Below are 17,816 nucleotides of genomic sequence, written 5' to 3'. Positions count from 1 at the left end.
ACTAAACAGGCAATTATGACACAACCCAGAAACTGCACTTCTAGGCATTTATCCCAGGAAAATGAAAACTTCTGTTCACACTAAAACCTATACAAGAATATTTGTAGCATTAAAAAAAAAAGTTCATACCAGTTTTATTCATAATAGTGAAAAAGTGGAAACAACCCAAATGTCCATTAATTGATGAATGAGTGTCACACACATACCATGGACTACTTAGCAATTAAAAGGAACTAAGTGATACATGCAACAATCTGAATGAATCTCCAGGGAATTATATGGAGTAAAAAAAAGTCAATGCCAAAAGGTTATATAACGCTTGTCCATGTATAATGTTTGAAATGTCAAAATTAAAGAAATGAGTAACAAATTAGTGGTTGCCGAAAGTGGATGAGGGGCCAAAACAGTATGTGAGGGAAGTGGGTGTGCTTATAAAAGGGCAACAGGAAGGATCCTTGTGGCAACAGAAGTGCTCAGTATGTTAACTGTGGTGTAAATAAAACGTGTATCAAATTAAACACACACGCAGACACGGACACTAGGCCTGGGTGGCTCAGTCCATTGAGCATCTGATTCTTGGTTTTGGCTCAGGTCATAATCTCACAATTCATGGGATGGAGCCCCACATCTGGCTCTGCACTGACAGTGAGGAGCCTGCTTGGAATTCTCTGTCTCCCTCTCTCTCTGCCCCTCCCCCGATCGCTGTCTCTTGCAAAATAAATACACAAACATTAAAAAACAAAACAAAACAGGGGCGCCTGGGTGGCGCAGTCAGTTAAGCGTCCAACTTCAGCCAAGTCACGATCTCGCGGTCCGTGAGTTCGAGCCCCGCGTTGGGCTCTGGGCTGATGGCTCAGAGCCTGGAGCCTGTTTCTGATTCTGTGTCTCCCTCTCTCTCTGCCCCTCCCCCATTCATGCTCTGTCTCTCTCTGTCCCAAAAATAAATAAACGTTGAAAAAAAAAAATTAAAAAAAAAAAACAACAACAAATGAACACTACTACTAAAACTGAGAAAATCTGAATAGACAGATTGTATCAATGTCAATATCTTTTTTGTAATACTGTACTATAGTTTTACAAGATGTTATCATTGGGGGACAGTAGGTATTGGGTAAAGGGTACACAGGATCTCTCTGTATTATTAATTACAACTGTATGGGAATCTACAATTATCTCAATAAAATTTCAATTAAAAATAAAAAATCATTCAATTCAGTTGCACACTGTCATGGACGTATCCTGTAATAATAATAGCAACGGCAATTTTAAGAATGCACTAGCAGAAGTATGACCATCAGAAAACAATCGAAAAGTGGCAATGCTGGCTGGTTCTTTGAAAGAATAAACAAAATTGATAAGCCCCTAGCCAGACTTATAAAAAAGAAAAGAGAGAGGACCCAAATAGATAAAATCATGAATGAAAGAGATCACAACAAACACTACAGAAATACAAACAACTGTACGAGAATACCATGAAAAATTATATGCCAACACACGAGGCAATCTGGAAGAAATGGACAAATTCCTAGAAACTCATGCACTACCAAAACTGAAACAGTAAGAGACAGAAAATTTGAACATACCCATAACCAGCAAAGAAACTGAATCAGTTATCAAAAATCTCCCAACAAACAAATCTCCCAGAGTCCTGGGCCAGATGGCCTCCCAGGGGAATTCTACCAGACATTCATTTTCTTAAATAGTATTCTCTTTTTATTTTATTTTTTAAGTTTATTTATTTATTTAGAGAGAGAGAGAGCATGCACACGTGATTGGGGAGGGGCAGAAAGAGAGAATCCCAAGCAGGCTCCACGCTGTCAGTGCAGAGCTCGATACGGGGCTCAAACCCAAGGACCATGAGATCATGACCTGAGCCGAAACTAAGAGACACTCAACTGCACTATTCACCATGATCAAATGGGATTTATTGCTGGGCTGCAGGGCTGGCTTAGTGTTCGCAAATCAATCAATGCAATACACCACATTAACACAAGAAAGGATAAGAACTGTATGATCCTCTCAGGGGCACCTGGGTGGCTCAGTCGGTTGAGGGTCGGACTTTGTCTCAGGTCATGATCTCGCAGTTCGTGAGTTTAAGCCCTGCGTTGGACTCTTGTGCTGACAGCTCGGAGCCTGGAGCCTGCTTCCGATTCTGTGTCTCCTTCTCTGCCCCTTCCCCCCTCATGCTCTGTCTCTCTCTGTCTCTCAAAGATGAATAAACATTAAAAAAAAAAAAAAAAGAACTATAGGATCCTCTCAATAGATGCAGAAAAAGCATTTGACAAAATACAGCATCCTTTCTTGATAAAAACTCTCAAGAAAGTTGGGAGTAGAAGGAACATACCTCAGCATTATAATTGCCATATATGAAAGACTCACAGCTGTAACATCCTCAATGGGGAAAAACTGAGAGCTTTGTCACTAACGTCAGGAACAGGGATTTCCACTCTCACCACTGTGGTTCAACTTAGTATTGGAAGTCCTAGCCTCAGCAATCAGACAACGAAAAGAAATAAAAGGCATACAAGGAAGGAAGGAAGAAGTCAAACTTTCACTCTTCACAGATGGCATGTGACTCTACGTGGAAAACCCAAAAGACCCCACCAAAAAACTGCTAGAATTGATATATGAATTCAACAAAGTCACAGAATATAAAATCAACATAATGAAACTGGTTGCAGAAAGAGAAATTAAGAAAACAATCCCACTTATGATTGCCCCAAAAACCTTAAGATACCTAGGAATAAACCTAATAACCAAAAAAGTAAGTTCTGTACACTATAGAAAGCTTATGAAAGAAACTGAAGAAGACACAAAGAAATGGAAAAACAGTCCATGCTCACGGATTGAAGAACAAATATTGTTAAAATGTCAACACTACAAAGCAATCTACATGTGCAATGAAAATCCCCATCAAAAATAATAGCATTCTTCATAGAGCTAGAACAAATAATCCTAAAATTTGTATGGAACCAGAAAAGACCCTGAATAGCCAAAGTAATGTTGAGAAAGAAAAGCAAAGCTGGAAGCATCACAATCCTGGACTTCAAGCTGTATTCCAAAGCAGTAATCATCAAGACTGTATGGTACTGGCACAAAAACAGACGCAAAGATCATTGGAACAGAATGGAGAACCTAGATATGATATGGACCCACAAATGTATGGCCAATTAATCTTCCACAAAGCAGGAAAGAAAATGGAATGGAAAAGATAGTCTCTTCAAATGGTGCTGGGAAAACTGGACAGCGACATGCAGAAGAAGGAACTTGGACCACTTTCCTATAACATACACAAAAATAAATTCAAAACGGATGGAAGACCTAAATGTGAGTCAGAAAACCATCAAAATCCTATAGGAGAACACAGGCAGCAACCTCTTTGACCTTGGCCACAGTAACCTCTTGCTTGACATGTCTCCAGAGGCAAGGGAAACAAAAGCAAAAATGAACTACTGGGACCTCATGAGGATAAAAACCTTCTGCACTGCAAAGGACAGTCAACAAAACTAAAAGGCAACCAACAGAATGGGAAAAGATATTTGCAAATGACATATCAGATAAAGGGTTAGTATCCAAAAACTATGAAGAACTTATCAAACTCAACACCCAAAAACAAATAATCCAGTGAAGTAATGGGCAGAAGACAGGCACAGACACATCAAGATGGCTAACAGACACATGAAAAGATGTTCAACATCACTCATCAGGAAGTTACAAATGTTCAACATCACTCATCATCAGGGAAATACAAATCAAAACCACACTGAGATACCACCTCACACCAGTCAGAGTGGCTCAAATTAACAACTCAGGAAACAAGAGACGTTGGCAAGAGAGAAAGGGGAACCCTCTTACACTCTTGGTGGGAATGCAGCCACTCTGGAAAACAGAATGGAGACTCCTCAAAAAATTAAACATAGAACTACCCTATTACCCAGCATTTGACTGCTAGGTATTTATCCAAAAGATACAAAAATGCTGATTCAAAGGGGCACATGCACCCCAATGTTTATAGCAGCACTATCAAAAATAGCTAAATTATGGAAAGATCCCAAATGGCTACTGACTGATGAATAGATAAAGAAGAGGGGTGTGTGTGTGTGTGTGTGTGTGTGTGTGTGTGTGTGTGCGCGCGCAATGGAATATTATTCAGTCATCAAAAAGAAATGAAATCTTGCCATCTGCAACAATGTAGATAGAACTAGAGGCTGTTATGCTATGCAAAATAAGTCAGAGAAAGACATATATTATTTCACTCATGGAATTTAAGAAATACAACAGATGAACATAGGGAAGGAAAAATAAGATAAAAACAGAGAGGGAGGCAAACCATAAGACTCTTAAATACAGAGAACAAACTGAGGTCTGCTGGAGGGGAGGTGGGTAGGGGAATGGGCTAAAAGGATGACGGGCATTAAGGAGAGCACTTGTTAGGATGAGCACTGGATGTCATATGTAAGTGGGTTCTACTCCTGAAATCAATACTACACTGTATGTCAACTTACTTGAAGTTAAATAAATAAATTTTTAAAATAAATAAAAGTGGAAAGTCCCCCTTTTGTTTCTGTGAGGTTTGGGAGGGTTTTTTTGTTTGTTTTTTAGAGAGAGAGCAAATGCAGGGGAGGGCAAAGGGAGGGGGGCGGGAGGGAGAAAGGGATGGGAGGAGGGAGAGGAGAGGAAAGAGAGGAAAGAAGAGAGAGAGGAGAGAGGGGGAGAGGGAGGGGAGAAGGAGGGGGAAGGGGAGGGAGAGAGACAATATCTTAAGCAGGCTCCATGCTCAATGTGGAAACTGACACAGGGCTCAATCCCACAACCCTGGAATCATGACCTGAGCTGAAATCAAGAGTTGGATGTTCAACTGACAGAACCACTCAGCCACCCCTCTGTGAGGTTTTAATATTGATCACAGAAAAGACATTAACTGAAGACATACCCAAAATTCAAAGAACTCACTTTTCCAGAAGGATATATCCAATGCCCAGTAAGGATTAATTTTTGCTAAAGCTTTCTTCTAAATTGTGTTATTCCTAAAAGGCTACTCTAATGTTGTGATTGAGAAACAATTCTACATAATAGATTTAGGCATTTGTTAAAAAGAAGGAAACTCATTCTTATGTTTTATCATTCATCCATCCATTCAACAAATTTCTCACAACACTTGCTATGTATAAGAACGAGGCTGGGGACTCAGATGCCATCACATCCCACGACCTATCCTTCAGCCTGTTCTCAAGCACCTTCCCAAGTAGTAAGGAAAATTAAATAAACATAAAAGGACATCCAGTTTTACTGAGACCAGGAGACAGCTGCTGATTAGATTTTAATACAATTAAGTCTAATGTTTAATTTCTCTGCATATGACTGAGTACTGTGAAAACACTGAGGTTATGAAATACTAAGGGTATAAAATACTGAGGTTATGAAAATATTAGAAATTTCAGTTTTATTTTCATAGTGGTTATCATCTAGTAGCTAAGTATTTTTATAAACTACAAAAATGCAAATAATGAACAATGGGGTTTTATACAGTTGACCTTTGAACAACACAGGGTTAGGGGCACCGATGCCACCCACCCCACGCAGTCAAATCCTCATAAAACTCCTGACTCCCCCAAAACTACTAGTAGTCTACTGTTAACCAGAAGCCTTAACAATAACATAGTCAATTAACACATACTCTGTATGTTATACGTATTATATACTGTATTCTTACAATAAAGTAAGCTAGAGAAAAGAAAACGTTATTAAGAATATCATAAGGAAGAGAAAATGCATTAACAGTACTTATACAGCCCACATAAAAGTGGACCCATGCAGTTCGAATCCATTTTGTTCAAGGGTCAACTGTATATATGCCCTTTCTAGGCCACTTCAGAAACAAATCCAGATGGAACAAAAATGCAGGTCTTAAAATAAGCTTCATGAGGGCATAAAGACTTTGGCTGTCTCTCCAACAAATCATTTTTCAATTATAGGTAACCTATAACATCCCCCAATGAATTCAAAACACTACACTTTGTAGAGTAGCCATACAGGAAATTACAAAACTCCCTTTTAAGAATGTCTCCTTATTCCTTCAAATCAAATGAAGTGTTTCCCAGAGGTATCTAGAGGAGTTTTAGAATAGTTCAGTTGATATCTCTAGATCCTCATGGAAAACAAAGCAGAACACGTGAGCTATATAAACTGAATTAAAATTATATATTAATTCCATATACTTTATCTTCCAACTCTTAAAGTGATTCTTTCATGTCAGCCACTATGTATTAATACAGAAACTGTGATTTTTAAATATACAAATCAAATGATTTTCCCTTTTAGCTACAAAGTTATTACTAAATGTCTTACTATATAAAAAAATAAGTCCAACATGTTCACTCATCTTCATAAAGGAGTACAACATCTTCATAAAGCCAAATACAAGCTGAACTTACCACTTTTTTAAAATCATCTTCTGCTTCATCAAGTTTTCCTTGTTTGAGTAATAAGTGACCTCTCTGTAATCTTGCCTAGAAAAAAGAAAGGGCGTTCTGAGAACCACGCATTACCAAATTTTCTTTAAACACAAAGAATGAAACCAAATACACTAATGAACTATTAACGAAATATTTATTTTTCCAATGCCCATTTGACTTGGCACTCTTGAGAACAATTCCTGGAACCAATGAATGTGTATAATTTTTAAGCATTAAGTATGCTTCTTTAAAAATACTTTTAGTGCTATATCCCCCAAAATTGAAAATATGTATCCACACAAATCTTGTACATGGATGTTCAAATCAATAGCTAAAAAGTAGAAATCACCCAAATTCCTATCAACTAATAAATCAATAAGCAAATGTGACATACACACACACACACACACACACACACACACACACACAATGGAATATTGATATTGTTATTCAGCATTAAAAGGAATGAAGTACTGACACGTGCTACAACATGGGTGAACCGTGAAAACAATATGCTAAGTGAAAGAAGTCAGACACAAAAGGACAAATACTGAATGATTTCATTTATATGAAATATCCAAATAGGCAAGCCCACACAGACAGAAAGAAAAGTGGTTTGCCAGAGTCCAGGGCATAAATGGGGAGGGACTGCTAATGGGTACTCGATTTCTTTTGGGGGTGATAAAAATGTTCTGGAACTAGACAGTGGTGATGCCTGCACAACCTTGTGAATACACTAAAACACCACTGAATTATACACTTTAAAAAAGGATGAATTTGATGATATGTGAATTTTATCTCAATATATTTTTTTTTTTTTGGCCATCGTAATAACTTTTTTGTCACCACAAAAAAAAAGCTGTGTAATTTGGGACTTTACCAATCAAAGTTCTAGATATAATTTTGTTTTTATTAACTTTGGAAATATTCACTCTACTACAACCGAATAACACCTCTTCCCTTTTCCCATGCATCATTTTTCCCCCTCCATCTCTGATATTCCTCTTCTCATGTGCATGATCCCATCTCTTCCAAGAATACCAACTCTCTGATGACCAATGTGACCATAAGACAGAAACCACACTGACATTCCACTAAAACTTAACACATTACTGGGGCGCCTGGGTGGCTCGGTCGGTTGAGTGTCCGACTTCAGCTCAGGTCATGATCTCGTGGTCGATGGGTTCGAGCCCCGCATCTGGCTCTGTGCTGACAGCCCAGAGCCTGGAACCTGCTTCGGATTCTGTGTCTCCCTCTCTCTCTGCCCCTCCCTCACTCACACTCTGTCTTTCTCTGTCTCAAAAATAAATAAACATTAAAAACAAAAATTAAAAAAAAAACTTAACACATTACTTTGACAGTACAAAAAATTTCCCTGATCCTCTGTTAAGCGCATCAACACACATAAAAAGGAAAACAAAGCCACTTTAACTAATAATACTAGGAAAATGAACTACTCAACTTTTGTGAAAGGTTGTGCTCAGTTAGCTAGGTAAAGTAACAGATTAAAAGAAAGTCTGACACTTGGCAATTCTGTCCTAAAATAATAGTAATATTTCAAACCAAACATTCACCCATATCTAATCAGTTATCCCAAGTCCTTTTTAGATTATGGCAGGATATAAACAGTAAACGGGCTACCAAATTAATTTTGAAAGCATCTAACTTATCCCATTATTTTAAGCCATTACACTAAATGCCAAACATCAGGATATCCCATTAGACTGTAAATTCCTCCATTTCTGAAGCTTGTGTGTTGGTTGCAGGGGAGGATGCCATCTAATTCAGAACTGTGTCCTTACTACAAACCACTATGTAAGTGACCTATCTCCTTTTCTTTATCTTTCCTATGACAGCCTTAATTGGAACTACTGTCAGTCACTTGACAGCCTGTTAATTCAATAGCCTCTTGATCAACTGGTTACTCAGCCTCACATCTTGCCCTACACTCCCCCCAAAAACAGAGGTCTTTCTAAGCCACAAGGATGATGTCACTGCCAAGCTTCTAAAATTAACCAAATTTCCCCACTGTTCCTTTTTCACACAGATCTTTGATTCCAGGGACTTTGGATTGTTCTTACGGCCCAGTCTACTACACCACAGCAGCTTCCTATGCTCCCCAGCTATGCCTAACAGGTCGATCCTCACCTTTAAAAACAAATTACCTCTTCCAAATTTCCTTAAGTTGTCTTTAAAGAAAGTTTAGATGCACTTACTGCAGTAAAATCCATCTTCAGTTCAATCACCTTAGTTAAATCAGGAAGTGCTGCTTTTGATTTGCCCATAGCTAAAAAGACAGTAGCTCTCCGATAGTAAGCAATATAGTTATCTGGGTCACCATCTGAAAATTAAAATAATAAATATTAGCTCTTGGTAATTTCCTTAAAAACACAAATCATCTGAACCATACTAGAGTTTGCAATTCCCTTAAGGCATTTAAGAGTCTTTCCATCAATAATGGGTCCAGTTGACTAGCAAGATCACTCCAAATAAATCCAGAACAGGATTGGCAAACTGTAGTCTCTGAGCCAAATCCAACCCACAGGCTTCAAGAATATCTTTTACATTTTTAAAGAGTTGTCAAAAAATAAAAATAAAAATAAATGCACAGAGACTGTATGGCTGAAAAGCTTAAATATTCATCATCTGGCTCTTTAGAGGAAATGTTTGCCAACCTCTGATCTAAAATATTAACTATATTCGACTCACAACTTTTATAAGTATGCAATTCAGTCTTTGTCTTTACTGAAATTTCCTTAAGTTAAATACTGATTGAGGAGCACCTGGGTGGCTCAGTCAGTTAAGCATCCGACTTCAGCTCAGGCCATGATCTCATGGTTCGTGAATTCGAGCCCCTGTGTCAGGCTCTGTGTGGACAGCTTAGACCCTGGAACCTACTTTAGATTCTGTGTCTCCCTTTCTCCCTGCCCTCCCCCACTCATGCTCTCTCTCTCTCTCTCAAAATAAACATTAAAATTTTTTTTAAAAATACTGATTGAGAATGTGACTATGCTTTATTTAGAGTTAAGAAAATTATAGACTTCCAATTAAACTGACATATTAAATGTACAATCTCTGTTCCCTCACAAATTCCAATTAATATGGCAGTGAAGAAATAAAGATACAAACCTTAGGACAAAGGAGGAGAATGGAAATGAGACAAGACTAAGTTACCAATATTTGAAAGAAGGAAAACGGATGATTAGGTTTTTTAGCTAATTCTACTTTACTCAGTGGAAGTAAACCTTGTGCTGCCAAACAGTCCTTCTAGAAAGCAATTTTGAAATACATATGTGTGTGTGTGTGTATAGATATAGATATAGATATAGATATATAGATATATATCTTGACCAAATCCAGCCACGTGTCTTAAACAAATATTTATTTATGCACAGTTCTATCATTATAAGATTTACAACTAAAACTCTCTGAAAGTTCTACCCCTGAAGGTCTTATCATCTGAAAAACATGACCAATGGCAATCTATGACAGGATGGTTTGTCATCATTCAAAATATGGTTTTGAGCAGTTGTTAATGGCATTAACCTACCTGAACCACTGCTGAGCAAGAGGACAGGAGGAGAAAGTAAAGCTATAAAACCATATATGAGAGAAGATATACAAATGGCCAAAAGCACATGAAAAGATGCTTACCATCACTAATCATTAGGGAAAGGTAAATCAAAACCACAGTGAGATACCACTTCCCATCCATTAAGATGGCTATTACAAAAACAAAGGAAGGAAGGAGAGAAAGGGAGTGAGAAAAATGGGGAACAACTGCTTAATGGGTAGAGTTTCAGTTTGGGATGATGAAAAAGCTCTGGAAATGGATGGTGATGCAGGTTGCACAAATATGTGGATGCGCTTAGTGCCACTAACCCAATACACTTAAAAATGGTCAAAACAGTAAAATTTTGTAACATACTTTTCATTATACTATTTTATTAGGATCATATTTTTGAAAAGCTATGAAAACTGGGCATTTTAACCATTAAAGAACTATTTTTTCCTCAAATCTGAAACAAAAACCAAAAACAATCCATACATCCCAGCTAAGCATCACTGAAAATTTCTTTCTTGATCAATTTTGCTCAGGAGACCAGGAAAAAAAAAAGAGCATAGTCAGCCGCCTGTATATAGGGTATTTCCTACAAAATGCTATAATTAGCCTGAGGAAAAAGTAAGATATAGAGTAACTATACTTAAGAGCATAAATGATATATAATATTTTTAGGTTCAGTTTATATTTGATTTAGAATGTACAATAAATTAAAAATATGTGAGTCTGGGCAGCATAACTGGCCTGAACAATGACTTGATACCAGTCACTTTTAAGTGACTGCCTCTGAAAGTAAAAGGAAATTCACCACATGTCAACAGTAGTTATCTGGGCAGAGAGATCAGATTTTCTTCTTTATACCAAACACATTCCAAAATGTTTCATAATAAACATGGAGTGCTTTTATATTCATTAATTTAAAAAAAATTAAGTTTTCCATGACTTATTTACACTAAGCAAAAAATGCTAGAAGTAACATGATTTAAGACCTGGAGTTTACATCACACATGATCATCTTCGTATGTCCAAATCCTACTCAATCTTTGAGGCACAGCTCAAATGACTCATTTGATGACACATGTGAAATATATACCTTCCATTCCCTCAATTTCCATAACATTCTATAATATAGTATACCTCTTACTGTGCCCATAACACTTATCACTCCCTCGGGTATCAATTATTTATACACACACCTCAGTCTAGAGAAAATAAAACTCCTTGAGTGAATTCACTCGAGTGTCTCCATATGACCTGGCCCAAGGTATTCAAATAAAAGGAAATGGAAACAAATTCCTGATCACCACAACAAATGCCAACACTGAGACCTGCCTAGGACAAGCAAGGGGCTAAAGTCAGTACAGACATGGCTTCTTTGGTCTTTCTTTCATTTCCACAGGACACTGTAGTACTCAGCGGGTCCCTGGAGCTAGCCAGCTTTCCCACAGGGTCTCCTCAGCCCTACCATACCCCAGGAGCTCCTCTCTTGCTTCTGGCTTTGATTCCTGGGTCCTTCTCATTGAGAAAGCCCAAGAAACGCTTCATGTGAAGGGCTTCTGTTCTGTTTGCTTTCCCTAGTGCCATCCTGTTGTGGACAAGGAGGAAGCACGCCAACATCAGCCCTGCCACAGACCAAGAGAAACATTTCCCAGCCTCCGGATGAATATGGTCCACTTCCCATGGGTCTTGTTTCCAGAGCCAGGTCTGTAAACCCAGGGAGCAAATGTTTTGTTGTCACACTCTGTCCAGCCCAGAAGAGGTTTTTCTCAGAGGGGACAAAAGAGGAAGGGGGCTAAAGTCTCTGCTGCATTGCCCGCCCTCTGGTCCCTGCAGTCCTCCCAAGTTGGCACAGAGGGTATGACAGACACTGCCATCTCTTGCTTTTCAAAGAGTTGCTGCCTAGGGGCACCTGGGTGGCGCAGTCGGTTAAGCATCCGACTTCAGCCAGGTCACGATCTCGCGGTCCGTGAGTTCGAGCCCCGCGTCGGGCTCTGGGCTGACGGCTTGGAGCCTGGAGCATGTTTCCGATTCTGTGTCTCCCTCTCTTTCTGCCCCTCCCCCGTTCATGCTCTGTCTCTCTCTGTCCCAAAAATAAATAAACGTTGAAAAAAAAACATTTTTTTTAAAAAAAAGAGTTGCTGCTTGTAGATTCTGACCTCACTGGTCCGGGTAAGCTTTCCATTTGGAGTGCTTTCCATCCAGGAGGCAAAGCAAACAAACATCTGGTCACCCAGTTCCCTTTCTCCCTGCCAGCCACCCCACGCAGGGATTCCAGAGAACAGACCTGGCTCTTAAAAAGATGTGCCTCACCAGGATATTCAGATCATTCTCCCATATGAAATCAGCAATGGCATGTTGAAAAACAGATGTCGGTTATTTTGACCTCTGTATCTAGTTCTTTCAAGAAAAAAAAAAAAGAATGCTGAATGCTAGCATTGGGCAACTTATCAGAAAGTACCTACACTTCTATTTGGGGAAAAACTGACCATTTCAGTCCATGCAGAAAAACCTCTAATGAGGATTACATATGACACAGCTTTTAAGTATTTGATTACACATATATTAAAAAATGTTTATATACAATAATCTGGAGCACTTTCATTTACTTTATTCTTCAGTTTTTAGGTATTTTTAAGATATGAAATCAGATTAGAGACCCATTTTATAACAATGAACCTACAAAATTGAGTAATCAAATGACAGTGGCTCAACATATGAATGAAGAATCAATGTTCTGAGTGCCTGGGTGGCTCAGTCATTAAGTATCTGACTCAGGCTCAGGTCATGATCTCACAGTTCATGAGTTTGAGTCTCACACTGGCCGAGCCCTGCTTCAGGTGAGCACAAACCCTGCTTCAGGAGAGCCCCCGCTTCTCTCTCTCTCTCTCTCTCTCTCTCTCTCTCTTTCCTCCCCCACCTCCCACTGCCCCTCCTGGGATTTTCTCTCTCTGCCCCTCCTTCACTTGCTCTCTCTCTCTCTCAAAATAAATAAATGTGCTCTTTATTTTTTTCTTTTTTTTTTCATGTTTTCAGTGAACACCTTGTTTTGTTTCTTAATATAATTTATTGTCAAGGTAGCTAACATACAGTGCATACAGTGTGCTCTTGGTTTCAGGTATAGATTCCTGTGATCCATTGCTTACATAAAACACCCAGTGCACATCCCAACAAGTCCATCCGCAAAGCCCATCACCCATTTTCCCCTCTCCGCTGCCCCTCTCATCAACCCTCTGTTTGTTCCCTGCATTTAAGAGTCTCTTATGGTTTGCCTCTCTCTGTTTGAAACTATTTTTTCCCCTTCCCTTCCCTTCCCTTCCCCCCATGGTCTTTTGTTAAGTTTCTCAAGTTCCACATATGAGTGAAAACATGAGATCTGTCTCTGACTTATTTCACCCAGCATGATACCCTCCAATTCCATCCACGTTGTTACAAATGGCAGGATTTCATTCTTTCTCATTGCCAAATAGTATTCCACTGTATATATAAACCACATCTTCTTTGTCCATTCATCAGTTAATGGACATTTGGGCTCTTTCTATAATTTGGCTATTGTTGAAAGCGCTGCTATAAACATTAGGGTACATGTGCCCCTATGAATCAGCACTCCTGTATCCTTTGTATAAATTCCTAGTAGTGCTATTGCTGGGTCGTAGGGTAGTTCTATTTTTAATTTTTTAAGGAACCTGCACACTGTTTTCCAGAGGGGCTGTACCAGTTTGCATTCCCACCAACAGTGCAAGAGGGTTCCCATTTCTTCACATCCTCGCCAGCATCTGTTGTTTACGGAGTTGTTAATTTTAGCCACTCTGACTGGTGTGAGGTGGTATCTCAGTGTGGTTTTGATTTGTATTTTCCTGATGAGGAGTGACGTTGAGCATCTTTTCATGTGCCTGTTGGCCATCTGAATGTCTTCTTTAGAGAAGTGTCTATTCATGTCTTCTGCCCATTTCTTACTGGATTATTTGTTTTTTGGGTGTTGAGTTTGGTAAGTTCTTTATAGTTTTTGGATACTAATCCTTTATCTGATATGTCATTTGCAAATATCTTCTTCTATTCTGTCAGTCGCCTTTTAGTTTTGTTGATGATTTCCTTTGCAGTGAAGAAGCTTTTTATCTTGATGAGGTCCCAATAGTTAATTTGTCCTTTTATTTCCCTTGCCTTCAAATCAATGTTCTTAGTTGTATGAGGTCACATGGATGGCAAAACAAAATAGTTTCCCCTAGATCTTCATCTTAAAATACCAACAGTTCCTAGAACTAGTGTCCATTCCTGTATCATTGTGCATGAAGTAGCAACTGAACAAGGATCGGTTTAAAAATTCATGCTTGGGGCGCCTGGGTGGCTCAGTCAGTTGAGCGTCCGACTTCAGCTCAGGTCACGATCTCACGGTCCGTGAGTTCAAGCCCCGCGTCAGGCTCTGGGCTGATGGCTCAGAGCCTGGAGCCTGCTTCTGATTCTGTGTCTCCCTCTCTCTCTGCCCCTCCCCCATTCATGCTCTGTCTCTCTCTGTCTCAAATATAAATAAACATTAAAAAAAAATTAGGGGCGCCTGGGTGGCTCAGTCAGTTGAGCGGCCGACTTCAGCTCAGGTCATGATCTCACGGTCCGTGAGTTCGAGCCCCGCGTCGGGCTCTGTGCTGACAGCTCAGAGCCTGGAGCCTGTTTCAGATTCTGTGTCTCCCTCTCTCTCTGCTCCTCCCCTGTTCATGCTCTGTCTCTCTCTGTCTCAAAAATAAATAAACGTTAAAAAAATAAAATAAAATAAAATAAAATAAATAAAATAAAATAAATTTAAAAAATAAATAAATAAAATTCATGCTTAATTTCTCATAAAACAACATCTGACAACCTTGAAAATAATCACTTATCCTGTTATCCATTCAATACACAATACAGTTCATTATTTAAAATACTTGCAAGCCTACCTAAAGAAATACTAGATTTCATGTGAAAACATGCCATTCAAATTGTTATACTCGTTTATTAGAAACTTGAACATGAGAGATGGATTTAAGGTCTAATCTTCAAACTACTATTCAAATATGAAAAGATAAGCTGTAATAAAATGCAACTAATGAAGAAAATACATCAGAAAGCCAATTACAAACGATGTTATAAACAGTGGTAGTGGAAAACAGAAAGACCACACTTGTCTAAATACAGAAAAATGTTATTCTTGCTCCCAGCTAACCCAACTCTATCCCTTCATTTAAACTTTTACTGAGCACCTACCAGAGAGTAAAATAATAATGGCAAAATAGGATACTACCTATCTTTAAGATGTGTGTGTGTGTGTCTCTCTCTCTCTCTCTCTCTCTCTCTCTCTCTCACACACACACACACACACACACACACACACACAGAGGAATATTACTCAGCCATAAAAAAAAGAATTAAATCTTGCCATTTGCAACATCATGGATGGACCTAAAAGGTATTATGCTTTATGCTAACTGAAATAAATCAGGAAAAGATAAATACCATATGATTTCATTTATTTTATTTTTAAAGGTTTTAGTTTTAATAAACCTCTACACTCAACATGGGGCTTGAACTCACAACCCCAAGATCAAGAGTCACATGCTCTACCAACTGAGCCAGCTAGGCACCCTCCATACGATTTCACTTATATGTAGAATCTAAAAAACAGCATAAGCAAACAAACAACAGACTCTTAAATATAGAGAGCAAACTGATGACTACTGGATGGGGTGGGGTAGAGAGATGGGTAAAATAGATAAAAAGAATTATTTATTTTATAAAAAAGAGATGAAACACACAGTAGGGGAATATACTCAATAATACTATAATAATGTTGTATGATGACATGACTACACTTATTGTGGTGAGCACTGAATCATGTGTAGAATTGTCAATCACTATGTTGTCCATCCACCTGAAACTAACATTGTATACTAATTATACTTCAATAAAAATAATGAGGGGCGCCTGGGTGGCGCAGTCGGTTAGGCATCCGACTTCAGCCAGGTCACGATCTCGCAGTCCGGGAGTTCGAGCCCCGCGTCGGGCTCTGGGCTGATGGCTCAGAGCCTGGAGCCTGTTTCTGATTCTGTGTCTCCCTCTCTCTCTGCCCCTCCCCCGTTCATGCTCTGTCTCTCTCTGTCCCAAAAATAAATAAACGTTGAAAAAAAAAATTAAAAAAAAAAAAATAATGACAATGGTAATAACAACAATGAGATTCTACCTATCCTTAAGAAGTTCACCATCTTTTGCATTAGAACATGATGTTTAAAAAGTCATTAAGGTACTTTCTTTCCTTCTGTCTAAATGTGAATAGTAAATGCCCATCCCCATTTCACAAATGAGGTCCAAATGTGATGAGAAAGCACCATGATACGTTTGTGACAAATAAATGTAGGCATAGGTTTTGTTTTTTGATTTAGCAAAACTATAAATGTGATACTGACTTTCTTACCAAGCAAATAGAGAAAACTATCATTTCAGACATGCCTACCATTTAATCCACCACATTAGACAGGCATTCCTGCCCAATATAGCTCAGACATTCTGTTAGGTCTATCAAAAAAGTGATTTCAGACCCTAGAATTCATTATTTCCTTAAGACCATGCAGCGGGAATGAGAGTCAGGTCATTTTCACATTGCACTGCAGTTTTCTCTAATGATAAATCTCTAAACAATACTTGTGTCTGACTACTTCATAACACTGAAATGGATGCAACTGTTTTAGAAGACTAATTGGAAAGTGATAATCAACATCCTTCCTTAAATCACAGTTTCCGACAAATCGAGAATATTTCCCCATCTTAAATCTTAAAACTCCTGCCAAAAAATATTCATATGCCAGATACAAAAAAACTTCATATCACTGATAGACCCGTACCACTCTGTAGGAACAATGTGATGCTACTGATTTTTAATACATAAACCTTTTATTGTGTTAAAAATGTAATCATAAAACATACCAAGCCCAAGTAATTTTCAAAATGCACCTAGTAATTTTTCAAGAATGAAAATGGAAGGGTGCCACAACCATAAATAATGTCAACTACAGCATTATAATAAGAAATGATCCATTGATACTTACAATGCTGCCAGCCAAATTCTATTACAAACTTTCACATCAATTTCTAATCACAGAAGTTAAATAAAGTACATCACAAAATTTAGAAGCTGGGAAGTGTAACAAATGAATAAACATTTAATGAACTCTTTTACACAGTCAGTTTAAAGCAATGTATTAAACCATGGGTGATATTTCACCACAGAAGATTGGCATATATTTTACAGCAGCCCAGCTCTACCGCCTACAGCAACAAGCACACAATTTGTTAGTCTACAAGTCAGGAGACCCGGACAAATTCACTGTTGGTGAGACGCTCTCCCTAACTCACTGGGCTACCTGAAGCAGCCAGTGTGGCCATGCTAAATGTGAGGTCTGGTAAACCAGACAACTGAAACAGAGGATCTAACGTTCTTTTCTGATAAACACACTTTTAATAGGAGGGTCAGTAGGCCATGACACCACCACCCCCCTCACCATCTCCTGTATACTGCCATCATATACAATTTAATCTTTGTTTTCTACAGTTGGCTATAATCTGTGTTTGACACAAACTAAGATGATGAATGTCCCAAACTACACAGGTCTTTCTGAGAAATTAAGACATGTGAACATTCTGAGAATTGTTGTAAGTCGCCAAATCATGACAAACAAAAGGGCACATAGCTCTACAGCTCTCTGAACTCTGAATGCACTAGCACTGCTTCACTTTCTCCCTTCGCCGAATTTCACAAATAAATTATCAGTTCTTAGCTT

At 38.6% G+C, this 17,816-nt stretch overlaps 1 protein-coding gene across 1 annotated transcript in view; it reads right to left on the bottom strand.

Annotated features, from left to right (window-relative positions):
- DNAJC3 (DnaJ heat shock protein family (Hsp40) member C3) overlaps positions 1-17,816 on the bottom strand; it is an 89,642-nt gene that overhangs the window by 51,046 nt on the left and 20,780 nt on the right. The window contains exons 3-4 of the mRNA XM_047859385.1: positions 8,672-8,796; positions 6,435-6,509 (exon numbers count right to left, since the gene is read on the bottom strand). Of these exons, the coding sequence (XP_047715341.1) occupies positions 6,435-6,509; positions 8,672-8,796 (200 nt within the window). The remainder of the gene's footprint in view (positions 1-6,434; positions 6,510-8,671; positions 8,797-17,816) is intronic.

Source organism: Prionailurus viverrinus, chromosome A1 (genome assembly GCF_022837055.1).
Source record: "Prionailurus viverrinus isolate Anna chromosome A1, UM_Priviv_1.0, whole genome shotgun sequence".
Classification (NCBI taxonomy): domain Eukaryota; kingdom Metazoa; phylum Chordata; class Mammalia; order Carnivora; family Felidae; genus Prionailurus; species Prionailurus viverrinus.
Note: the sequence above shows the minus strand (reverse complement) of the source record. Positions and strands in the feature narration are given on the sequence as shown.